The 27,948-nt window shown below is 38.9% G+C and overlaps 1 protein-coding gene across 1 annotated transcript in view; it reads left to right on the forward strand.

The window, feature by feature from the left end:
- The window catches only part of cpne5b (copine Vb), a 135,063-nt gene that overhangs the window by 98,964 nt on the left and 8,151 nt on the right, over positions 1-27,948 (forward strand). Inside the window, exons 8-17 of the mRNA XM_039798418.1 lie at positions 6,507-6,610; positions 7,677-7,781; positions 13,757-13,798; positions 13,982-14,057; positions 15,980-16,033; positions 16,794-16,855; positions 20,975-21,021; positions 22,755-22,936; positions 23,154-23,281; positions 24,669-24,771. Coding sequence (XP_039654352.1) covers positions 6,507-6,610; positions 7,677-7,781; positions 13,757-13,798; positions 13,982-14,057; positions 15,980-16,033; positions 16,794-16,855; positions 20,975-21,021; positions 22,755-22,936; positions 23,154-23,281; positions 24,669-24,771 — 903 coding nt within the window. The remainder of the gene's footprint in view (positions 1-6,506; positions 6,611-7,676; positions 7,782-13,756; positions 13,799-13,981; positions 14,058-15,979; positions 16,034-16,793; positions 16,856-20,974; positions 21,022-22,754; positions 22,937-23,153; positions 23,282-24,668; positions 24,772-27,948) is intronic.

Here is a 27,948-nt window from a genome sequence, read left to right on the forward strand (position 1 = left end):
AGCCCATGTAAGGCAACAACATGACAAGTTAAACTCTGAAAGAACATTTTACCAAAACAATGCAAGAAAAACTGCAAAGTTGCCAAATCTACAACGCTCCTTCAGGGCCACATAACCAACAAAGAAACTTACTGTACAGTAAATGTTGCCAATGAGTTTGCCTTTGATCTGATGTAGTAGATGTCTACAGTAAGTCTCAGAGAGCCCATGCTACATACTTGCTAAATTCCATTGATTTAACAATGATTTTCCATTTTCATCACATCCATACGTTTGAATTAGCAATTCAATTTACTGTTATTGTTGTAAATTCTTTTTGCTGAGGACACAGACCAAAAAGATATTAAAAGCTAATGGTTACATTATGCTTGTGTGCATGTGTGTGCCTAATACGTAAGTAAGCTTGCACATATTGTATGCATTTATGCACATAGTATGCATGCAGGAGTAGACAGGGGACTGTGGAATATCATTTTAAAATTTAACTGAGTGAAGGGGCTGGGATCTTACTGCACTGTATCTTGCACTTCAGCCTTGGGAGTGATCTTGAGCAGTTGAGCCCCGGAGAAAATTGAAGCTGGGCTATTTCTTTAATCACATGTGCGGGGACAAACTTTCGTCACAATATGCGTCTTCACACTTTTTTTTAAAGCATCTACGAGTGCTGCAAACCAGAGCACTACATTGTAAGCTTGAACACTGCTTTCATGTGTAGAGAGACTACAATGTCACAGTCAGTAGTTGTTAAAGTTAGGCACTTGTTGAAATAGAAACACACACACAAACATACACAACCATTACCTAGGGATAGAAAACAGAAAGCCACAGAAATGTAATCAGTATATTTCTACTGTCACATATTCAGATGACACAAGCATTCAACTGCTTGTGTGCGTCAATCATGGCTGCCAACATTCCCCAGGAGGATTAAAGGAGTGTTTTTCAGAGAATGAAACAGGGTAGGAGGGATGTGTCAAATGGCAGGCGTGTGATGTGTGTGTGTGTGTGTGTGTGTGTGTGTGTCCTCCGGGTGAGGGCAGGAATACAGATAAAGTTCCTCTCCGACTAGAGTGGAGTGGATGTGATCATGAATGTGTCAGAGAAAAGTGTTTACTTCACGGTGCCTGGCTGTGTGTGATAAAGACACAGAGAAGACACTGTGGTAAGATGCAAACAGGAATTAAAATGGGCATTGGGATATGTGCACAAAAACTAGCCTGCTCTCACTCTCACACACAGTGTGTCACACGTGCACACACTCTTTTGCTGATTTGCCACTCAGCACACAGCCACAACACAAGGTGCAAGCTGCAACATTAAAAAACTATTAAGTTGTCATTAGTGGCACCATGGCTGCCCAGTGTAAGGCCTCGAGCCATGACAGCAACAGCAATCTACTGTTGTAGCATCTGAACCCACTATAATGGACCCACTGTGTTTCAAAGATTAGCCACAGTCCATATGCCAGAGATAAGTCTGGCCCCTTCCATGCACTGCCACCACACAAGGAGAGCCATGAACAGGGAGGGGAAATAGTAAACAAGTAGTACAAGCCTCAACAGCAACCAAGTGAATTATATTTGGGGTTGGTAAAAGCACTACATTTCATGTTAAACACCTGGTGAAGAAAATGCAAAATCAGGCTTATTTGTGTGTGAGAGAGAGCTGTTCTACAGAGAAAGAGAAAGTTGGTTTGCAGTTAATTAATCTCCCAGCATCTGCTGCTGGTCTTTGATTTATTTAAAAAGGTATATATAACATTTTCATGGTCTTCGTTACTTCATCTTGTGAATCCACAATAGCCTTAGGTTACCTCCAGACACAGCTCTTCAGCTCTTCTACAATTCTTCATATAAATATACCATTGGCATAAATAATTTGTTAACTGATTAATTACCAAGCTAATGATAAAAGGTACAATCTAATTCTAGTCATTAAAAGTGAAAATTGCAACTGCCGATTGTAACTGCAAACGTGTTTACATTTTAGGGAATGCAGGTGATAGATGAAGATATAGTTATTAAAAGTCTGATTTAATCTGATCATGTAAAGAGCAATTTTCTGAATAGCAGAGAAGTAGCATGCTGTTAGCAAAGCAGAAATTATAATGATTTCGAAAGCAAAACATAATGATGAGCTAATGTTTTACTGGCTTATTGATTTAAAAAAGATATAAAAAGGGTGGATGCATGCTTACACTTTAAAAAACTGAATTTAAAAAATCTTTGGTTGAAGAGGTAAATACTTGATAAGTCAGGGATAAAGACTAAAGTATGGACATTTAAAAAAATCTGAGGATGTGGAGTTAAAAATAACCCCCACTGAATGTAGGCACCAGGTTTTGGAGTTTGAAGAATAGTGGAATAAAAAAGACACTATATTTCGGGTCTGCTGCACAGACTTTATCTTTTTTTTTTATAAATCTCTCCATCATGGAGTCCGAAGTCATGCTGAATTGATGGAGTACTCTTTTCATGCTAAGATGAATTAAGATGTACTGCCCTAACTTTATACATGTTTATTTATTTGAATGAGGTTTTTGATTTTAGAAAACCTTTACCTTTTTTGTATGGTAAAGATAATCTTGCAAGGCTAAACCATACACTGAAGGAACTTGCTATGTTAACCTTTCTAGAACATCATTTTAATTAAGAAAATAATGGTAACTAATCATGATTAAAGTAGTAATTGTAGTAGTAATATGATGATTGATTGCAATTATTGGCTTAATGACTGATTTAGCAAAAACTATGGATTTAATTTATATCTTACAACATAATATGTTAACCAAAATGATACCCAAAAGTTCTGGTTATGGCTCTAAATTGAGAACAACATTAAGTGCATCGTTATTTGGCTGAAACAAGAAGCAAAGTAGCCCTCAAAACATATTAGAAAAACATAAAGCCTGAAGCAGAAACTGTGCTTTGTGTTTGATGTCTGTCTGACGCAGAAATATACTTGAAGCATCTGATGCTTTCCAGATGCTGTGACAGGTATCAGAAGAAGTTATCTTGATGACTAATACTCATGCTAGAATTAGACTTGGTAAGCAGCTGGCACTAATGTGAGCAGGACCGCAGTTAGGTGGATACGCTACTATGGTTAGGGATCACACACACACACACACACACACACACACACACACACACACACACACACACACACACACACACACACACACACACAAGTAGGTGGTGGTTATAGATAAAGCTAGAGTGTATTGTAGGCTGACTGCCAGTAGCTCATAGAGGGGAAGCAGGTGACATTCACACTACACAGTGAATGACACACAATGGAGTCATATGTCTACATCCTCATACAAATAAGTGAAGCACATTTTTCCAAAATATTAACTTTGTATAATGTGATTCATGAAATAGTTCTCTGAGCTTTTCTTGGAGTTTTCCAGCAGCTCTGTTACATCTGTAAGTATTCGTATGGAGTGGACAGTGTACAAATACTGTGTATCTGTAGGCATGTGTGTGAGCATGTGCTCGGCAGGACATTGAGTCCTACTATTCTTACACCCCCGCCTAAACTTTGTTCTCGTCTCCAGCAGATAGGTGGTGAAACATGGGGGCTGCGATGTGACATGTTGACATAAAAGAGATTGAAATAATCACCCAACTGAACTGAACATCTATTAGGTCCTCTACTCAATAATGTTCAGGAACAGCTTTGTACCTTAACATTGAATATTCTGTGCTAATGTACTAATTTAAAATGATGTACTTCATCACCAGTTCCTTCGCAGTGGTATAGAAGGACCATTGTAATGCTACTCAACCTGAATCTCCATTGACCAATATTTTTGATATTGATATAGTTGCTAGTACTGCCCTGGCCAATTATCAGGCCGTTTTTTGGCAGTTTGCAGATTATCTGTATCAGCGTTTTATTTCCCTGACAACCGATAAAGTTAATTAATTAAAAAGTGTGCTACTTTGGCTCTGCTACAGCTCTGTGTCTGTCCCTCCGCTTCGGTTTCACTATAAATGCATATCAGTTTCAAATATCGGTTATCGGTTTCATTTACTACCAAATATTAATTATCGGCCTTGAAAAACCAGTATCGGTCAATCCCTTTAAGCATGCAAAATGCTAACTTGTAACCATGCTTGTAGAGCTGGGCTTACAGTTGAGGCTGACAAAGTAATAAATGGAGTAATTAAATTTAAGAAAATCCGAAATATTTAGAGTTGAGCCAGACAAGGTGATTCTGTGATGTCCTCTGCGCAGATAGGCCTGCACAGAATCGATCACCGTCGATCGCCGCCCAATGCATGCCGGTTAGATTTGTTTCCGACTTGATCCAGACTTGCTCTGACGTCATGCACACGTGGGCAACGATAACCTCACGAGATCAAGGCGGACGCAGTTTTGAGAGGCAGGCAGCGCAGTTGCTTTTCACCGACTGCAAGACCCAGGCATGACGGGAAAAGCCTGGCTCTCAGCTGCTTGGTTCAGAATCAACTCAACATATATATATATATATATATATATATATATATATATATATATATATATAAAATAACGCGTTCATTTAGATTAATTAATCTGACAAAAAATAACGCGTTAAAAAAAATAACGCAGATTAATCCATTCCATATTGACGTTTGACCCGGAGCCGTTCTAGACACTATTCGACTGTAAAATGAAGGAGGGAGACGAGAATGTGCTGCCTGGATCATTGATTGGAACATTTAGCTACTTGTTACTTCTTCCTGCCAACCCTGGCTACCGAAATCTGGTGCCACTGATATGTCGGCTCTTCTCTCTGATGCTCTGAAACAGACGATACAGGCAACACAAACACCGCTGCATGTGACGCTAGTTAACACTATACTCGACAGCAGCTAACGTTAGCCTACCGCTAGCTAGTAGCTGGATTAAACACTGTTAAAATGCTGACAGCTAACGCGAAACGGTGTAAAGTTTGACTTTGTTTTACTGTAGAGGATTCAACACTGGTATGTAACAATCTGCTAGCCTGACAAGCCAGCTGCCACTAGGGTGCGTCTAGATTTCTAGGCTAACAATCTGCAGCTGCCGTTGGAAAAACAACACAGACGGTGCGTTCAATGAAACTGGTAAACTACAGCGTCGTGGTTCATTTGAAGTTATTGTAAATGTCCTTTTCCCATCTGGTGGTTGTTTTTGTCGTTCAACAGCAATTTACTAGTGAAATAAGTTATTGTTATTGTTATAGATTATTATCAAATCATTTAATTTTGACCATATGGCCTTAGCAATAAACAAGCCCTTCTTTAATGTCACCGACTGTTCTTCTTTTTCTTTTCTTTTTTTACTTTCTTAAAAAGTATCGGTTCAGTCACCGTTAATTATGTATGCGATTAATTTCGATTAATTAATCACAGAGTATGTAATTAATTTGATTACATTTTTTAATCGATTCACAGCCCTAATATATATATATATATATATATGACACACCTTCTCATTCAATGTGTTTCTTTATTTTCATGACTATTTCCATTGTAGATTCTCACTGAAGGCATCAAAACTATGAATGAACACATGTGGAATTATGTACTTAACAAAAAAGTGTGAAATAACTGAAAACATATCTTATATTTTAGATTCTTCAAATTAGCCACCTTTTGCTTTTTTGATAGCGCTGCAAACCCTTGGTGTTCTCTCAATGAGCTTCATGAGGTAGTCACCTGAAATGGTTTTCACTTCACAGGTGTGCTTTGTCAGGGTTAATTAGTGGAATCTTTTCCCTTATTAATAAAAAAGCAAAGGGTGGCTACTTTGAAGAATCTAAAATATAAGACATGTTTTCAGTTATTTCACACTTTTTTGTTAAGTACATAATTCCATATGTGTTCATTCATAGTTGTGATGCCTTCAGTGAGAATCTACAATGTAAATAGTCATGAAAATAAAAAGGAAATGCATTGAATGAGAAGGTGTGTCCAAACTTTTGGCCTGTACTGTATATATATATATATATATATATATATATATATATATATATATATATATATATAAAAATCACGGCCATTGCAGCCTTACAAATATGCGTGTTTGGCTATTATTGCTGTAGTTCTGACTGAGTGGCTCAATGTGCACACATGCTTACCTTGGGCTGACTTATTTCTCCTCATTTACATGTTGCTCTAATGTAAATCTAATTAAATATCATACATAAAGCTTCTCTTTTTTCTGTAAAAAAACAGGATATTCACAATATGCCAAGAAATATAAATAAGGGTAAACACACAAGAAAGTACAGAGATTACATTATTCATGCAGCATTCATTATCTTGTAGTGTGATGCACAGACAGCTTTCTCCATCTGCTGCCCTATTGTAAGCTGAGAAGATGAAAGAGAAGAAGCAGGGGAAGACGAGCGAAATAGGCCACATAAATAATACCTGCCATTCTATAATCATGAAGACTTTATGATATACCCTTCCCTTCCCTCCGCCGCAACCTATCTCACACTTCTCTCCTCACATCTCCATGCATCCCTGCAGGATAGCGCCACTATGCAGTTCTGTGCCAACAAGCTGGACAAGAAGGACTTCTTTGGCAAGTCGGACCCTTTCATGGTCTTCTACAGAAGCAACGAAGATGGAACGTGAGTCCTCAATGTGATTTTTTTCATTCCAAGTGTTTCGAAAGGTAGCTGCTGGTAAGTGCTGGTGTTGCCAGTGTGTAAAGTATGGCAGAAGAGCTGCAGTGGTTACTGAAGCATGCACAACTTAAGAGGCTGCATACAGAGGCAAGGACACTGTTCAAAACACAACCACAATTCCAATGACTATGTCTTGCATAAATGACTCCAGGAGAGCAAATACAAGAGGCAATTCATGTTTAAAAAAACACAATCTGCATTTTTCATCAATAGGAAAAACACTGTCAGTTTCTGAGGCAATTCACATAGGGATGCACAACAATCCCCCATCTCCATACGCCTTTCCAGAGTACTGCTTAGCCTCCCAAGGGGCTGTGCAGTTGTGGCAGCGTCAGCGGAGATGCTTTAGCAAGCACTTCATTAGCCGTCTTCCAGCTTTTCCTCAGTATTTCTTTTTTGATGCATAACAGGGTGAGAAATGGATCTTGACAGATGTGCTAGAAGTATCGTTTGTTGGTGCCAGTGGGGGGTACAAATTAGAGGCCTGCACGGCTTAAGGACTAACAGGGTTTTAAAAGGCTTGAGGCACTTAGTGGACCACAAGTAATCCAAGGCTTTGGGTGAATACAAAAATTCAAAAAAATGTGAAAGCTGTAGCTTTTCAAGAGAATATTTGGGGGGTATTTGACAGGAATTTATGTGGCTCTCCTCTGCGAGCATTTCAGATATCCATACAGAAAAATCAATTTGCATATCATTGTCACCCTTTTAGTCAAGGGAAAGGATTTAAAAGCCAGACTGAAATATCAAATTATTCTCTGTGGTCCAAAACACAATATAGCTGGGAGACAGGCCAAGCGGTAAACAAAGCTGGGTACCGCCCTATTTAAAGCATCTCTCCTGTCGCTGTAGGATTTGACATTGTCTTCCTGTTTCCGTCTCTTCAGTTGCAGGCTCCTCCCCGTATTTATCTCTCTCCCTAGCTTGTGTAATTAACAAATGATATTACAATTTCTTTCTCTGCCTTGAACATATCTTTTCCTAACTCCTCCTCCTCCTCCTCCTCTAGGTTTACTATCTGCCATAAAACAGAAGTGGTGAAGAACACATTAAATCCAGTGTGGCAGCCTTTCACTATCCCAGTACGAGCTCTCTGCAATGGAGACTTCGACAGGTACAATGCAGCCTCCCCCTATTCTTTAACCCTTCTGATCCTCTCACTGCTAACAATTTATCCATACACACACACACACACACACACACACACACACACACACACACACACACACACACACACACACACACACACACACACACACACACACACACACACACACACCTTCTGCCTTTCATGGCTTTCTAACTGACAGCAGCCATTATTGGACCCTATAAGCGTCAATGAGATCAACCAGCAGAAATCAATACCAGTTCAACATGGTGCAGCATTAAGCCTCCAATTATTTCTACTCTGTCACATTATTTCTGCTGCTGTGTGCTTAGGACATCCTTCGGTATTGATCTTTGCTAGAATGGCACCGGTCAGGCATAATGAGCCTCTCTAATCTCCAAAACTTCCTTGCGGTATTTCTGCTATCAACGCTATTCTGTTCAGATATAATCTCTGAGCCATATATTTATATATTTGCTTTTACACTTTTGCCGTAGAAAACACTGGATCACTTATTACTGACTAAATATATCAAATAATGAAGGGTTGCTCCTTCCAATTTGCACATAATTAATGTAGACATGCGGTGTCAGAGGGGATATTAATTCATTTTTATCCGAGTTTATCCGCCTGCCTATAATTTAAAAGACAGTGCTGGAAAGAAAATAAACGAAATCATGAAGGAGCTGTGAGAGAAGAAGAAAGAGATTTCATACTGAAACTCTCAAATGTGTCTGTTCTATCTTCTTTGTATGCAGTAAAACTGATTACTGAGAATGCTGAGTAGTTAGTCTGTGTGCAGAAAACAGTGGCAAATCCCAAACAGAAGGAGATGGGAACAGAGCTTCTAATGGGGTTGTCTCAGGAAGTATTTGATCCTTGGGAAATATTTAGCTGAATTTGTGTGAGCTAGCCAATTACACATAAGCTCAAGAAGGGGTCACTACCCTGTCTCTCTCTCTCACACACACACACACACACACACACACACACACACACACACACACACACACACACACACACACACACACACACACACACACACACACACACACACACCCCTAGAGTATAATAAAATGTGACAAGCCATGAGCTGAAATTCTACAAGTCTTGAAATATCACCAAGACAGCGCTATAAACAGGTTACATACTTGTGCGTGGGTGAGGAACAAACTTTGTGTCAGTGTTTTTTATGTCAATATTTCTATGACGGGGGAGTGGGAAGGTCTTTTTAATTATATAGTTCTTAAGACCCACTAATAAATAGATTTTTTTCAACAAGGTTCCTAAGGCTGTCAATTATTCTGATTTATGTAATTACTGTTTACATCCATCAACTGAGGGAAAGCTTCAAGTGATTTATAACCTAAAGAGAAAAAAATAACTAAATCAGTTCAGACCAATTTCTATTACATGTATAAAAGTCTATGTTTAGAAGAATTAGGAATCACATCTTTTCAGTTGATAATTATCAGTTTGTCAAGCAAAAGAAAGTGCCTTGAATATAGCCTGCCGGTCTTTTCCGAATGTCCTACACTTAGTTATATAAACGAGGCATATAATAGAGATTGCCATGCAATATTGTTGTTTCTTTATTTTCCTTTTGGTCTACTGCAGGTCCCAATGAGTCCAAACGTCCACCCTCACATACTCTACATGCTCTCCATCATCACGTCAAGCAAAAAAATATGCTTTAAGACATGACTGACCTTGATTGCTTCTATGGAGATGAATTAAAGTATTTTTCTTAATAGTCCTTCACTGTATTGATATTGTCAACTTATGTAAGATACATAGTTTACATGGTATAAAAAGTATGAGGTCCAAACATTTGGATTCAGCCCAAAACTCATACAGTGGAACAGTTATTCCAGTTTTTTATGCACACATTGAAAATTATCATTAAAACAAGTGAATGGAAAACACTTATAGGGATAACCTGAAGGAGTTGTGTTGTCTAGGGGAGACAACACAACTCAATAGAGAAGTGAGGGGCACTTCTCTATGCTATGTCTCAGAGTCTGAGGGCTCAGCATTTGATTGAAAAGGACTTGCGTAATTATACATAATGAGACACACACAGGATGCAGATAAAAGAAGCATTGAAATCTTTATTGCTGTTGTAGATGGGAGGAGAAGCAGTGACTGTGGATCCAACTGCTAGCTATGAGTTGGCACTCACTCTACTCTCTCACACTCTGTCACATGTTGAAGAAGGCATCGAAGCACCTTTATCAGTTGAGAGTAGTAGCCCGAGAGTAGTGGCCGGGGATGAGCTCCTGCTGATTTACTTTGCTCTAATTAGCTCAGAGCTTTAGCTTGGACATGTCCCTCTCATTAGATGCACCAAAGGGCAAAAGGAGAAGTCGGAGCGAGTTCAACAAAGGGTGTTTCCAAAGGGGGCACTATTCTCCAAACTGACATCTCTAAAGGAGCAAAGGGAGGAAGACGCAGTGTCTGTGAAAGAGACGATGCGTCCTTCCAGCCTATTGCCTGACTTTCTTTCTCGAGCCAGACAAATAAGCACTGGTACATAGACACCTGAAAATAGTGCTGCACTCTATTGCTCCTGCTGGAACAAAGTGTGCAGATAGGCATAAATGTGCGATCCATTTGTGAATTTATTCTTTTCATTACGTGAGAAACATAGAACTGTATCTATGGAGCTTGTTTAAAGAAACTCTCAGAAGATGGAAAAATACACTTTGTATTTCAGTTTCATGGTCTCTCTCAGTGACAGTCTTGTATCAATGACAACAATGAAAGTCCCTGTGGGATGTGGATGGAATGGACTGTAAAGATCTCACTGACAGCTGCACTTCATTTGGGCTCTGCCGTGTTTATTCAGAGACCTTTTTTAAGGCCAGTGTAGTGTTGCATGTTCCGTTTTATTTAGTGCCTGGTCTAAAATACTGTTACAAAGTTTCTAAGTTAAATGTTTAACTTACTTAAAAAAAGGTTAGGCTTCTTAATCAATTTGAAAACGTTTGTTGGCCAGTCATTATTTAGGTGTGGTGTTGTGACCAATTCCCACTGAATACAGTTGTTTCTCAATTACAAGACAATGTCAAACATTCATGAACAATATAATTCCATAAGGAATAAAGCCGTATGCACATGTCCTCTTATAATGTAGTTAAGAAGTGAAGTGTAGTTACAGCCTCATGTTACCTTACACATTAAATGATCCCAAATAAATGAAAAATCAGCACTGGTATTGGATTGGTACCTGGTATCAGCCAATATAATTATCTTTGGTATCAATATTAGGGATGCACTGGTTTCACTTTTTCTTTCCTAAAGACCACTGTTACAAAGAATAGAATTTGTGAAGTAGACATTAACGTTTTTGTTATGGAGGGGAAAAAATATTTTAGATTCTTCTGCCGCAAATGCAACATCCATAACAATGTGCAGCCACACCGAACAATGGCTTAAGGCTACTGGACCATGCACAGTGTTGCTGCATACAATCTGTCATCGGTAAAGTGTTGCTTGTTATTACTAGGAAATAATACACAGAAATCCCAGATCTGAATTGTCACCAAAGGCTATCTGTCTGATATATATATTTAAGTCATATCTGTTTTACCTTTTAGAATATTTTGCAAACACAGACAAGGATAAAAACACCTCCACCTCCCAACTGTGTTGGCTGGCGACTGGGTGGCGCACTAATTAGGTAGACTATCCTTCAAGTGTCGAGGATCCAGTTCCTTCTCTCCATACATACATACATACATACATACATACATACATACATACATACATACATACAGTACATACACAAACTCTGCTCTGGAGACAAAATTTTGGCAAAGAAGAGGAGAGTATAGGATTGAAAGTAAAGTAGGGAAATTGTTAGGGGAGGAGGACAGGAGGAGAAATGAAGGAGAGGAAAATAAACGATCACAGGCAGCAAAGGCAAGTATACTTGCAGTGTTCGGAAGGAAAAACAGAAATCCAATATGTCAAAGGCCCTGTTCCAGATGAGTGGATAAAGGAGAAGAGGATGAGGGTGTGTGAAGAGAGAGGAGGGAAATGGAAGGTGCTTCCAAGTTGTTGTATAACTCTATCTCTCTATTGTACAGTATGTATAGATCATCTATACCCCCTTTATACTTTGTTTCCTATGTGAAGGTGGTACAAAGGTATATATTCTTATGCTGATAATTCATTAAAAACATCAAAAGGATCAATTCTTTCTCATTAACATGCCAGACCAGGTGACTCAAGCATAGTCTATTACCGTCCCTGGCAAAAGATCACAGACAGATCCGTGTAATTGGAGCTGAAGAATTGTTCAGTGTCAAATGCAGTCTCCCTTTTTTTCCTCTCAATTATATGCGCCTCCATTACCGAAGATGAGTCATGTTCATTAAAGATGCCTTAGAATAGTAGCTGAGCATAACTGTGGCATATTAGTTTTGGAGTGTATATTGTTCTGAGAGTTCGGGGCCACTCAAGGATTTGAGCATCTGAGTCCTTTAATGCAGCTCTAAGTTAGGATCTAAAATAAAATGCCGGTAAATGCTTTGAGCCGGTATGATGACAGCTTCCTGGTACTTTGAGTAACATGGCATGCATTACAAAACGCACCACTTGCATTTAGCGCTAGTACTGCATATGGATTGGTTAGGAGAAGGACCTGCCTTACCCTTTCTTTCTGTGCTGCATCTATCTTACCTCTACCTATTCCCTCTCTTTTTCCACACTGGAAGAGAAGCATCATGTTTCTTTCACCCAGGTGCACATTTTCTTCTCTCTCACAGTCTTGAAGATAACCTCAAAAGAACAAACTGTCACCACAGAACGACAGGGGCCAGGTGGCAGCGAGGAAGTTGGGCTTATTTCAGGCATCTTTTAATTCCTCAGTGACAGGAAAAGAGTCACTGATGTGTCGCTTGCTTCCATTTTCTTTGGATCTGGGCCAGTGTCAGTACTTGTGTAAGACATAGTGGGGAGACATGGGGGGTGAGATCAATGTGACTCAGGAATGAAAGTCCCAAAAAAGTTTTTTTCTCTTCTTCGCTCTGCAGGGACATTGTTTCTGCTGCATTTGTGTAAAATGGCATCACAGTTTGTTTTTTGTCTGATGTTCTTTTTAATGTTGGAAGTGAACATGTGCTGCAGTTTGCAATTTTTGACTGAGTGCTTTATACAAGTTGACTTTTTTCTTGCATCGTGCAGCCAGCTCAGCTTTGTTCCAAAGCTAGCAAAAATCCCAGTTTTAGAACAAAGTGACATCAGTTTTAATTGATTTTCGGGTACCCTTAGCACCATTTCAAAACACTTTCTTTTAAATTAAATTATATCAATGTACTCAGTACAATATTTGAAAATAGCTATGTTTTTGAGTGACCTACAGTATGATTACTTGAGCTCCACTTAACCCCCGGAATCACTCATTAACACACCAAATCTTTTTAGGTAAAAACATAGACACCCTCAATGTTTCTTTTCCTCGTAACACTCGATGGTGATGATGAGCTTTACAGTATGTATTTGGCACTGAAAACTACAAGGCTCAATGAAACAGGAGCCCACACCTGTGGCTGCTGTCTCCTGTCCTCATTCATTACAGAAGCCGTAATAGTGCTAATGAAGTTCTTGCTAGGAAAAGTGTTTTTTTCCACAGCGTGCTGACATTATAGCACCTATTCAACACATGCACTGTATTCCCTAAATATTCTCACAATGTTTGGCGTTGGCCTCGTGGTTGCAACAAAAAAGTAATTTCTTGTTTTAATTTCTTTCCTGTCATGATGTTCAAATTAAAATGTGTCTTTGCACTTTTTAGGGACTTGCCTAGTTAGCTTATAGTTTGAGTACACAACTCTATGACAACTGGGCAGGAAGAAAGATTGTGTGATATGGTTAAAAGCTCCAGAACGAGCTACTGTGGTAAGATTGTTTGCCATTGAGCACGCTGCTTTAAAATGTAACCTGATTGTGTGTTTGTCTGATTTTTTCCCCCCCAGAACAATCAAGGTGGAAGTGTACGATTGGGATAGGGATGGCAGGTAAGTGTGATTGCAATCGTCAATTAAAAAATAAGAACTTAAACATGAGCCAAGTTTAAGGTAAAGGTTTCCTGTCATTTCCTGTCATGAAGTTCCATTTTGTCCAGCATCTGTCCTGTTATTTTTACCTGATGTGTTTTTCTTACTCACTGGTGTTTCTTTCCTTTTAATTCCTTTTCCCAGCCATGACTTCATTGGGGATTTTACAACCAGCTACAGAGAGCTAGCTCGAGGGCAGAGCCAGTTCAATGTGTACGAGGTGAGTTTGCACAGTTCCAACAACACATCGTTGTTGGCTCCTGAGATCAGGAATCCCTCTATGCTGGGCGTCTTATATCCCATTTCTGACACAAGTGACATTTCTATCTTTGACTAACATCACTGTTGCACTGTTTTCCATTACTCTAGCACATTCTTTTCCATCTTCTACTCCTGCTGCAAACCAATGCATTTACAATAAAACATGTTGAAAAAGTTATACCATACTACTGATTCATTTCTTTAAAGGGCATTCGTTTGGTACAGTATCTGTGCACGTCTCCCCACCTTCCGCAAGCAGTTATACATCAAAATAAATATTTATTTTGCCCAAGTTCTTCATTTGTTATTAGATTTATTTTGCCACTATAATCACATGGATGCAGACACACATAAAAACTGAGCAAACGTGTGAAACAGGATTAATAACAAAACAATCCAGGGATTTAGAATGATAGTAACGGTTCCTCAGTACTTGTTTTGGGATAGCTTAACGTGTCCCTTAATAGCACACAATACAGCTCTGTATGCAAATTACAAACCCAACTCATTTAATTGTCCCAGAATCCAATGGTGGTGGGCACGGCCTGAAAATGACAGATGTGCTCTGTGCCAAAATCACTAATCAGACTTGTGCAAAGCAGAATATATAATGTTAATTTATGAGGAAACATTTCTGTTGTAAGATTGTGAGTATGAAGATGACTACTGAGCATTAACCCTTGTTAAAAAATAATATTTTTTAAACACTTGAAAGTGAAAATCTTACCATAAAGGAGAACATTTCAAAACCTTCAGGCTTCTGGGGTTTGGTGGCCTCCAGCTGAAGGACAAATACCTGTCTCTTGGATGTCAGCTCCATTATACGCTACTCTTGATTCCTCTCTACCTCCAAGTGAGACTGAAAGGCCCTTTAGTTTTTGCATCAGCAGATTGTTCAGTGTGTCAGACAAATTGCCATCCCTCCGCGTTAAATTAGGGGCTGTCACTTTCATGCCTAGTAGCAGCCATAAAGGATCGAGGTAATGAGCCGAGACGTCTTTGGTCTCCGGATTGACATCTCTCTCTTGTTCTGGAGCCGGTAGAATACTGGTACAGTCAGTGTAAGCCTGGCAGCTTAAGCCTGTCTCGCCCATTGCTGCCCTGTAGCCTTGTGGTTTGATTCTGAATTTTCCAAACTTGTCCCATAATAGTGTGACTGATGTATAAGATACTCAAGATAAAGTGTTTTTATATCAAGTGTTTATAAGGGATCTTACATTAGCTACACATTCTATTAATACACATCTGTTACTTCATGTAGACACATCTGTTCTCACCTTCCTTAAAGTCCTCTCTGTCACTTGGATGGACAAACTGCACACATCTATGTGATGGCATGCACTTCTCCTCATGCGGCCCACATACACGCTATCACATTTGTTGTAAAGCTACAAGGTGTGAATGTGTGTAAAAGGGAGTGAGAAAAGTAATGGGAAATCTATTTTAATGTGTGCAATAATACATAGTTGCTAGCTAAAGCCAGCACACAAGAAACATATAGGGAGTTTTACGATTATACGCTAGTAATGCAGTATTTTGGTTGGATGGTTTAAAGGTTGACCGTTTGTTTCAGAGTCTCAATAAAATGGAAAGGGCCAAGGAAAACAGTCTTGCATAGCAGATTTGTTTTTAGGTGGAATTTTTTAATTTGCAAGATTTTGTAACCAATTTTGGCTAAACTAACTAACTCAAATATTGTATTACTGACACTGGCTTACACACCTGTATACAATATGTATATACTAATTTGTATTTTAAATACAAATATATATGTATGTGAATAGCCTATCTATATTTTATGTTTGAAGCAGTTATTTGGCTATATTGTGTCCAAAATGTTTTTATTTTAGATCACCTGTACCTCTTGTTTTTTTTTTTTAGGTGATTAATACCAAGAAGAAAATGAAGAAAAAGAAATATGTTAACTCTGGGACAGTGAGTATGGCTCTAGCAGTAGGACTGGCACTGTGCCTCTTTCTTCTGCACCACATCTACTCTCTTCTGTTAAATGAGTCCCTCTGTAATCATCATGCAAATGTTGGCTCCTTGGAAGAAAATGCAGATCTGTGCTTCCTATGTTGTGGGGAAAAAAAAGTACATTTCCTCATTAATTCTCCTATCACACACCGACAAATTAAAACATTTGGTAAAAAGCTAAGAAACAAGATTTGTTTATTCAGTTGTAGTTTAGAAATTCAGCTCAAGCTACGGTAAATAACTTACTCAATAGTTACATCTGTGTGTTTTTGTACACAAACACACTGTCCATTATATACTATGTCTGATATTGTAGGTGATTATGTAAGATATACTTTGAGGCAGTTAAGTATGTAAGTGGAACAAAATGAAAGATCAAGGCTCTGCAGAACTTGAAGGACATAAGATCTGAGAGATCAGAGTGGGCGACACCAACAACCAATTGAGAAACCAATTCACACAACTTACCCAGCAGTGTGGGTATGTGCACGTAATGCACGTAATGCATACAAATGCACCTCATCCTCTATCCAAACTTGTCCTCTGGCAATGTAAATTAATCAGTCATCAGAAACCAGCCGGCTCATATCTTTTACTAAAAGCGAGATGTGTGCTGAACCATTACAAGCTGTGGAGGAGGAGGCATTTCTGTATTTATGGAGGAAAAGATCATTACCCCAATGTTTAATGAAATGTTTCTCCTTGTCTTTAATTCCAGGTGACCCTGCTCTCGTTCTCAGTGGAGTCAGAGTTCACATTCTTAGATTACATCAAAGGAGGGTGAGTGGGAATGACTTTCTGCATACTTAAAGAAATCAAGAAATGGTCTCTTTAACTTCTTTTATGACTGCAATTCCTGTTAAATGGCCATACTCCAATGCATGTGCATGTGTGTGTATTTCCTGTGTGTATGTGTAATAAAAAATAAAAGGGGAAATTAAATTCATTTCCACAAAAGTTTAATTAAGATTAATAAAGTAAAACAAACATAACACAGTTAAACACAATGAGGTGAGCTTTCATTTCGTAAGCCAATGGAATATCAGTTAGGGAGATACATGTGCTTGATTTGACAAAAGGGGCAGGACTAGTTAAGAAATTGTGATGTTCCATTGGTCAGATATGGTTTCCATGAAGTTGAATTGTCCATTTAATGGGGTATTGAAGATCATGTCTATGTGCTTAAATCTGCATTCATTATTTTGTTTTTTGGCCATGGCAGCACAACACGTTGTAAACACAACATTTATGTTTTATAACCGTAACAGTTGTTATGGCTAACATACAGCAAACTATTTACACACTTAAAACGACACTTAGCAACATTAATATTGGAGCTGGGTTTCTGGCTACCTGGCAAATGTTGCCTCTCCTTTCAACTCCATTTTGCTCTTCACCAACTCCCGAGTAAAAATATCTGGCTCCTCAGCTGCTACTTGGAATGCTCCACTAAATGTTCGCTAGCTAGTCGCCAACTCTGTCTGTCTGCCGTTTGGTGCTAGGCAGGGTAGCGTGCAGCGGGTTTATCAGAGCTTTTACTGAAAAAAAGCTGCTATTTGTGTCTAGAGCAACGCTGAAAAGGGCAGTGAGACTTATACACATTCAAACTCCGAGTTCGGTGATGAGTGTCCATGGGTTTGTCATTACAAGTGACCCCTTTCACATAAGTCACATAGTGATTTGAGCAGTTGTTATATTTGGGCAATTGTTATTATAGAAAAATTGCTTATAGCAGTTTTAAAAAGGATAATTCTGATTAACAATCAGTAGCAATGATGGCAAAAACCTACAGTACTAAAATAAGAAAAAATTAAAAATGTAATTATTATATCATAAGTATTTAACTTTGTTAATCTGATGTATAAACAGTAGGTGCTGTGTGTAGTATTAAAGTGCCAAATATATTTTAAATGAGCTAGTTAAGGCCAAACTGATTTCACAGTGAGTACCAAGCCTTTGACCTCAGTTTAGTTTTAGAGCTGGAGGTGTGATAATCAAGTATGTCACAGGTGAATTGTGCCTTTCAGACAGGTTGGGCTGTGCTTTGATCTCCACTGTGCCATCTCTGCGGGTAGCATGGGTTTTATGGGCTGTGGCAGAGCTGACAAGTGTGACAGATTTCACTGACAGTTCCTGGCTTTGGCTGATCTATGATACAATAACCTTAAAGTTTAGTGGCCTCACTTCAAAAATATCTTCCCCATCATTCTGCCCCTTAACATTACTCTGGCCCTTACTGAGTGACACATTAGAGAGTTGATTCTTGCAAATGTGGAGCATCTTTCTCTTTAGAAAATGGATGAAAGTTCGAAAAGTGTCACTTAAACTGTCCAAGCACTTGGCTGCAAGAAAACCGGAGAAATTTAGAAAGAAATAAATTTCTACACAAGCTGTTGGAGCACTTTTAAAAAATATATATATATATGGCATTACTGCTTTGATCATGATGCAAAGTGAACTCCAATTATCATAAAAATGCTTAATATCGCAACCAATAATAGGTTGATCCTTAGGGTGAAGTACGGTTGTAAAAGGGAAAAGCTAAAACAGGAAAAGCTGAGTGTCTGATAGCTAGTTTAAAAAAATATTATTAAAAATACAGCAATGTTGATATTTTGCTCAGGATTTTGCCCACTGAGAAATGCAAAACTAAATGTTACTGTAGTTAAAAAGGAGAAGTGAATAACGAAAAAAAATAGACAGTAGGAAAGAAAGACAGAAAAGAGTTAAACATACATACATAACAAGACTGCAATGTCATTTGGAAATGTCAAGGAGGCTCATTTTACAAGGGTTCAACAGAGTGGCGAGTCTACAACTTTTTTTCTAATACGGACACACACACACACACACACGGCTGACAGACTCTTCCTCAACCTACCAGTCGCTAACACTCAACTAATCAAATTAGCCACAAAGATATCTGTGCAGTCAGGTTGGGTTGCTGCAAAGATGCAAAGTGTGAGTGTCCAATTATTAGTTGCGGTCATGTGGGAGGCGGACACAAGCCTAGTCTGTAGCTTTCTAAAGTGCACCAAGCACTAACAAACCATTTGTACTACTGTATGTACGGATAGGTGGATGGATCTTGATTTTTACAAAAGAAATCGTGATTTTCATTTTATCAAGAATCATGCAGCTTGTTGTAACACATTTATGAATGTATACAATTAGGTTTAATTAATGCAAAGGTTAGCAGGTTCAGGCTGTGGCATATTCTCCATCCACAACCCCAAACTGAAAAGTTGATTTGAATTTTTAACACGTTAATTTTATTATCATTCCTTTGCCTTCCTCTCTGGTGGCTCTCACAGATAATGAGACGCTGTCGTTTGGGCCCCCAAAGGCCTCGTCTCATTGTCGTAAATTAGTGAGAAGAGGCAAGTGCTTTATCAGCAGGGGAAAATTGGATTATGATTTGCGCTTAAGTGCTCCATCAATTGCATGTTACCCAGCTCAGTGTCTCAATGGCTCATCTGCACCTCCTGCTACGCTTTTTTATGGAGGTGAGAGTCAGATAAAAGTGTAATCACTTAAATCTTATTTGACGACCGAGCAACTGCACTTTGTGTCTTAACGCAGATGAAAACAAAAAACAAATGGCAATAACAGTTTTTTTCGATTGCTAAACGACAGTGGTCACAACCACAGTCTGCATTACCAACAGTCACCTGAGCTAAACAGTTCACATCAGCTGCAAAACTCATTCCAAGCAACACAACTCTTCACACACATCTCAAAACTCAGCTCAGTGCAGCCAAAAACTATGAACAATCTCCATCTAGATAACACACACTGTCACTCAGAACACTAGCATCAAACACCAATACAGAAAATACAAACTTTTCATCTATACAGTATGTACAATTTAAGTGACTTTAAACTAATCAATATGTTCTATAAGAAAAGAGTTACATTATTTTATTTCTTTTATTTTATACAAGTTTTGAGGTAAACAAGAATGAATGAAAATCCTCAGCTTGCTAACCTACAGTAAATTGTAGCTGTAACTGAGGATTTTCATTCATTCTTGTTTACATATATATATATATATATATATATATATATATATATATATATATTGTCTGTAGTAATTTAGGTAATTACTGTAAATGTTACAAACTAAAGGTACGAAATAGTCCAGAAGTTTTACAAGTTTTTTTTATCAACAAATTGGATTTCTTCTCTTGCCATGAACCTCCATTATCTAGAAATACAAATGACTGTGGTGTTCCCATTGCTTACACCACATTACTTTGTGAAAAACAGTATGTGCGCAGTTATACTAAAGGAAGGGTTTTTCACAACTGTGTATGCAATGTCAGACATCTTACCTGGACATATCGGTGTCTTTGCTCTTTTACCTGTTCACTCTTTTTCTCAAACGGTACAATGAATAACTGTTTCATTCTTATTTGGTGTTTCTTCATTTCCAAAAAAGGCTTTGAGCTTTCCCTATAAACTGTATATACAGTATGTGTTCATTAACAAGTCTAAAACTAGAAAGCATTGCAATCAGCAGTGTTTGAGTTTGAAAACTGTGTTCAGGCAATGAAAAACAAACTAGAGTTTGGTCCACACGAACTGCTGCTGTGCAGACTGTAGTTAGAGTTTTGCACGTTACTCCAGTTGTGCACACTGTCGTCTAGCAATCGGAGAAAAAAAATTAAATATTGATAGGTTTGTAACTATATCATAAGAAATAATTGCCGTATTTTGTGTATGATGATCCTCTGTTTTAGGTATCATCTTTTCTCGTATTGAAACATGTGTGTGTTAGTGTGTGTGACTGGGTGTGAGAGCACTGGAATTTAATGAGGCCTGGCTTGTTGTTATTACTGGATGGTCTCAGTCGCTGATTTTTTTCTCCCCATGTCCTCCTCTCCATCCCCCTTCTAGGACGCAGATCAATTTCACTGTGGCCATCGATTTCACAGCATCTAATGGTGAGTGATACTAACGGCAAAGTGTGTGTGTGTGTGTGTGTGTGTGTGTGTGTGTGCGTGTGTAGGCAAGAATAGTGCATGTCCGAGTTCAGAATCAATCACACAAACAGACAAGCAGACTGTGTACACATTGTAACTATAAGTGATAGCCTTTCCTGGATATCTCCTCCACCTAAATACTTTGTCAATACACTTTAAAAGGTCATAGCAGGCATTTTAAGAAAAATGAAAAAAAGTAAATGGGGTAAAAACCCCTCAGCTAGTCTTATGACATTAATAATGCCTAACACAACGCTCCAAAAGATTTATCCACAAAGAAGAGCTCTACAGTGTGGAAATTTGAATTTCCCAAGTGATTATTACCTAACTCATCCCCGGAACAACTATAGCTTAGAAAACTGTAACTAGGCATGGCAGGTCTGTCATTTCTGTGCTTTGGATTTTTACACATGGTCTACATGGGTCTGTAGTAAGAGAAAAAACTAGGTAAACAAAAAGTTATTTTAGCCTTTACACTACCAAAAACACAAGAGCAAAAGTGTAAGGAATGGATTAAACAGTGTGTTTATCTGCTCTAACGTAAAAAAGCTGCAAATGTTAGCATGTCCAGCTAACTATCTTACTACCTACATTAGTAACAACCAGCATTATTTCAAAACCTGTGTAAAAGTGAGTCTGAGATGGCGTTTTCACCAAAAATATATTAAAAAGTGTATATTGGAAAATGTTACCAACCCTGCCTTTAACACACAACTTATGTTATATTATTGTTATAAACATATATAAAAACCCAAATACCAACACATTCTGACCAGTCACAATGACTGCTACAACCATACCATGACCAGCTAAACCCTGCGCTGTGCCAGTGTTGCATGCTGTACGTTATAAAAAAGGACAGAAATGTGCTTAAAAAAGTAGCAGATGTCAATTTACATACATAACTTAACACATTCCAACTTCTGGTGTGGATAGAAAGTTACAATGCAAAGTTGCAGAGTCAAAGCACTTCCTTGTTGCTGAAACTCATAGGGTCAATAAACTGCATATGTGCCGTGGAGGAACAGAAATCTTGACAGGCGTGGCAACATTAACTAAGAGGGCGGGGCTTATGGAACAGTCCAAACTGTTGAGATTTCCAACCATGTTGTTCTTTAAGGTGACATACAATTTGTTGTTACACACTAGACTACAGATAGGATCACCTGTGCTACATTTTGTGAGCTCACAGCTTGACCAGGCAAACAGCAGGATTTCTGCTATCAGATAGCAAGTGCAACTAATCAGATGAGCACATGTCATCCACAACCTCACTGGGTGCAATGACAACAATATTTTCTGAAACACACTCAGAATATCCCAGCTGGGCTATTTATGCTACATTTCTTAATGATGTGTTATTACAGAGGGGATATTTCAGAAGGTCACAGTTAGTGAGAAGCTTTCTAAATTCTCAATAATTAATGGAAGTATTACATTCTCACAATGGCTTTCCTCCCACTGTTTGTTAATGGTTTGCCCTTGATTGTGTCACACACTTCTGGATTTTAAGTTATGATTCATCATCCCTGGGGACTGAACATGAAAGTTCATGCCAATTGTGATCAAAAGCTGCAGCAAACTAAATTGCTTTTTAATTGTCTTTGCACAAAAACAGCATATTGCATTCTAGAAGTGACGTCTTTGTCGCTCATTACCCACAATAACCTCAAGATTGACTGATTGGTTGATAGGTAACCCATCCCAGTCCACATCGCTGCACTACATGAACCCCTACCAGCTGAACGCTTACGCTATGGCCCTGAAGGCTGTCGGGGAGATCATTCAGGACTATGACAGTGACAAGATGTTCCCCGCTTTGGGCTTTGGAGCCAAACTGCCCCCTGATGGACGGGTTTCGCATGAGTTTCCACTGGTGAAGTCAACCTCTCCTTATTTCACCTTTGATTAATCAGTTCATTGAGTTTTTATCGAGGCTATTTCATGCTTATAATTTCCAACGTTCAAAATCGTTCCACTGAATCTTCTAATTTATTGTGTTGATCCTAAATTATGGATTTTGTGCATGACTAGGTTCATCAGAACCAAGTAAATGACATCTAATGAACCCAGTGTACTTTCTCTCCTTAAAGAATGGAAACCTGGAAAATCCATACTGCAATGGTATTGAGGGCATCTTAGAGGCATACCACCAGAGTCTGAAGACAGTGCAGCTGTACGGGCCAACTAACTTCGCTCCTGTGGTGAACCATGTTGCCAGGTGAGTGAACAATGCAGCTGGTGAATAGCTATCCTGTTAAAGTGGCAAAGCAACAAGGACAAGACTACATCAATCTATATCACTCCCTTCCATTTTTCAGGTTTATTGGAAACAGTAAGAGACTTGCATAATCTATTTTCACTTGTGCTTCCATGGATACAAATTGGTCTTTAGGCAGGAACATTCAAATTCAAAATACAAGTTTGAATTTTATATTGTGATAGTATAGACTTATTCATATTTCCATTCAAATACTATAAACCTATTGGCAATACAGTGAAACCTGCACATGTTTTCTCACATATATTTTAAAAGTGTTTTGTGTCTGCAGAGAGCAGGACACATTGTCCAATGCTTTTCCAACAAACCTACTGACAATTATATAATTGATCTGTTTATCATTTCTTCTTCTTCAATTGTTTAACAATTCAGAAGAATTCAGTTTTTTGTGCCACAATGTTAGCACACAGATCATGAATATTTTGATATTCTATAAGATTCCAGTTATCCAAAATAACACATTAACATTTTTGACTGCTGGCCTCAGGTGGGTTTGATTTCCTGTGCCACTGCTTTTCTGACCCAGTACACTGATAACATATGTCCTGCCAGACAACACAAACAGGATGTAACATGTATGAATGTGAATTTAGATTGACTGACAGCTATCAAAAGAGAAGCAGGTTTAGCTGATGGAACAGATATACTGACATATATCATATATCATAAAAAAAAAAAACTATGCAAACTGTGACATGATCGGAGTGGATTATTGTGCCCCCGACACTCACTTCCACCTCTCACCAATTCCCTCACCATTTCATTTGTTGAGCCATATCTGGACAATTCTCCATCTGATTACCCCCATTATCCGTAATAAAAAATGGCACTCTGACAAAAACCATAGCCAAAGCCATAGCTTTGAGAAAACAGAACCAGTGTTGGTATTTAGCATTTGAATAGGTGAACAAGTAGGAAGACATTTTTAACAAAAGGTGTTAATCTGTGAATCAAGCAGAGTAAACCAACTGTGTGTTAAACGTGATTGTTTGGGCTGATTGAATGTGAATGTGTATTTGTGAGGCATTTTAATGAGTGTTACCTGAAGTACAGCAAAAACAAAAGAACATTTTTTATTGAATTTGACTGCGGTGAGAATGCATGATAAGACATGGACTGTCATGGATTTATTTTCTACATCAATGTTTAGATCCAATTTTAATCCATCAATAAATCCTTAAGTTAGATTTGCTCTTGCATTAATGAGATCATACAGCTCATCACTGTGTGTATCTGTGTGTATGTGTGTGTGTGTGTGTGTGTGTGTGTGTGTGTGTGTGTGTGTGTGTGTGTGTGTGTGTGTGTGTGTGTGTGTGTGTGTGTGTAGGTATTCAGCAGCAGTGCAGGACGGCTCTCAGTACTTTGTGCTCCTCATCATCACAGACGGTGTCATTTCCGACATGGCCCAGACCAAAGAGGCCATTGTTAACGTAAGAATTGGGGTGGTGGTGGGTGGTGGGGGGGGTGGATATGTCAAGTCTCATCTGGAATAAACTAGAAATAAGCACCTGAAGTGGAAAATGATTTTACCTTTTGGGAAATACACTCATTTGCCAAGAGTTAGATGAGAAGATTGATACCACGCTCATATCTGTAGGAGAAATATGAAGCAACAGCCAACGGCCTTGCATAAACACTGACACAGGCGGAAACAGCTAGCTTGGCTCTGTCCAAAAGGTAACAAAATCTCTGACGGTTGCCTGGCAACATCATGGTGACTACAACACCATTATTAAATTTTACTGGAATTGTGTTTTGTGATAGATGGATGGATAGATGGATGTAAAAAAACTAAAAACTATTTTAGAAAGTTACTGCCACCAGCCAAGAGATCTATCTTCTAAGAGTCTAACAGATAATCCCCCCCATAAAACCACAACTTGTTGTTTTTACCCTTGTACGGATTAAATGAGATGAAACATGTTAATTACTGATCTTCGGACAGAGACAGGCTAGCTGCTTCCTAAGCTAACCTAACCCACTGCTGTCTGTGGCGTCATATTTACTGTACAGACATGAGTGGCATATTTTTTCATGCAATTATCTGCAAGAAAGCAAATGTATTTCCCCAAATGTTCAACTATTCCTTTAAAACAACATATTAGGGCATTAGCCCAGCACGAATATGCGATATGCGATAGAATATCGCAATAACGATATTACTTGTGATAAATAAACAGATATTTAAATGCACTCAGTGTGTTTTGCGATATGTCGCAGCGTTTCCCGATGTGTATATTGCGCCAGTTGATATCAAACGATAAAAAAACAATATAATGTGAAGCTCTAATTGTCATAATGGATTCACATAACTGACAATTATTTTCTGTAATTGCAAGATCAATATATACACTAATGATTTACCTGACAACTATACCAAAGTAGCCCAACACCCAGGTTATGTTTTTGTTCTTGCTTGGAATTAATCCTCTACTGTCCTAAAGGAAATACAGCACTGCAAAAGATGTACCTGCTTCTGTAAATTAAAAAAAAACACATCATTGTGCTTCATTCCTCTGAGCTTTCAACAAAACCTTTTTTTTCCTCCCAGCTTTAAATAGTAGTTGGCTGGCTTCTTTCCTCTTCCTCTTTTCTCCCCCCTTCCTCCTCCTCAGCCCACCGCAGGCACAGAACACCCAGCAGACTGGATTTAAAGGGAATTTGCGACTGTTAGTCAAAACATTAGAACAGCCACACCTTCCTTTTAAGATCTTGCCTGCTGCTCTATCTCACTGCCTCCACTCTGTCTACTGATGCTTCCACTGCTTTTCCTTTAACTCTTCACGGATCCTGGGCGAGGGGGAGGACACACTGCTGAGGTTATATTAAGTCTTTTCTCATATTTATTCATGCTGGAAGATTCCTTCAAGAAAAAGCAATAGGAAGTGAGATGAAGCCTGAATGTGCAATACTCTCTGTATGTTGAGTACATCTGGAATGCACATTTGTGCACGCGTGTGTTTGTGTGTGTTTTGGTCAATGTGTGGACATGTATCACTTGTCCCCCATGTTTTGAGTAACTAGTACAGTGCCCGTTGAAAATGTACTTGTTTGGAGCGGGGCGATTGCTAGGCCTGTGGTATTGCTGGTTGTAGAATTCTCCAAAACCAAATGGTAACCCAAAATTACTTAGAGAAGGACCCCAAAACACTTAATAATAATAACACTAAAGCTACTTCTTCATCAAAGGAAGACGTTTTACTACTATGTTTACCTGACAGAAAACGTGGCAGATTCAGAACTTAATCATAAAACATCACAATTAAAATGTGGAGTAATCAGACAGTAGTGCTACCCGGCCCGTTATGAGAGCCACTGAGCAAATATCTGCGTTATTCAACCATCAGAAACGGAGCAAGTAGCCTACAGAGACAATTTCACATTTAGACACACATACCGAGTGTCTCGCTTCATTAGATAGATATAGACTAGATTTGGGCCGATTTCACCGGTCCGGTCCAGTGTATGAGGCTAAACCGGTTTGAATTTTTTGTTTTGTTTGTCACTATGTCACCTTCTGGGAAATTAAAAAGTAGCTTACATTAGCAACCTGTGCCGACAGCGTCACGGCACTAAATCCAGCTTGTATTGCAAGCAGTGTTGGGCAGTAGCATTACGAGTTCAACTTCTTCTAAAAAGTGTTGGCGTTTTCTGAATCAAATAACTTGTCAGTAGCTTAAGTTAGCTCTTTTATTGATCAAGTAGTGCGTTAGCATCCACCCAAGCTAACGTACATTTCTCCGAGCATTCTGAAGCTCAAGCACAGAGCTTTCTGCTGCGGTCTGAAATAAAACTGTTAAGTATCAGTGGTGCCACCGCCAAACACGGACATGTGCCATTAAATGGATGTATAAAAAGAAATAGCTTTGATTTAGTAAACTACTATTAGTACCGCTAGTGTCTGACGGCAATTTACTGCCTAGCCGAGCAGCGCTGTAAAGGAAATTACATTTCAGTAGCAGTGGGAGTATGGGTAAGAGGGGGGGAACGGCCTAACCCAGATTTTCCACTGGGCACGTCTGTGCTGCGTTCCGGCTGCGCCACGGTTTTATTCCGCCATATCACACCGGGAGTGTCTCAGAAGCGGAGCCTCTTGCCTGCCCGACTCACAGATTTCATTGTCTCTACAAGTGCTTGAATTAAACTCCATGCTTTCTCTTTTCTGGTGTTGTCCTTATAAAAAGGTATGTGTGGTGTTGTATTATGTTTTTCCACCTCCAAGATGAATCTCTTGTCGTCCATGGTGTTGTAGAGGAGACATATACAATATTTGGGGGTGTCTTTTGGTAAATTGACTGGATGCTCTTGCTGTTTCACTTCATGCCTGGCTGTTTGAACGCCCCGCGGCTCGCATGAAAATAAATCTGCCGCGCATCTTTAGCGGCCGCCAGAACGCAGCGCAAACGCGTAGAGAATAGGGGTAATATAGACCCATGTGGTGAAACAATAAGGAGGTTTATCAGGCACAACAGAATCTGTTATACCACAGAAATCCGTCCAGTCAATCACTCAGCTTCCCCCTCCTCTGCTCACTGCTCGGGTCCCTCTGCTGCCTCTTTCTCTCTCTGTGGAGCCCTCGCTCACAAATTCAAAGACTTGTGTTGTCT

This window comes from Perca fluviatilis, chromosome 4 (assembly GCF_010015445.1).
Source record: "Perca fluviatilis chromosome 4, GENO_Pfluv_1.0, whole genome shotgun sequence".
NCBI lineage: Eukaryota > Metazoa > Chordata > Actinopteri > Perciformes > Percidae > Perca > Perca fluviatilis.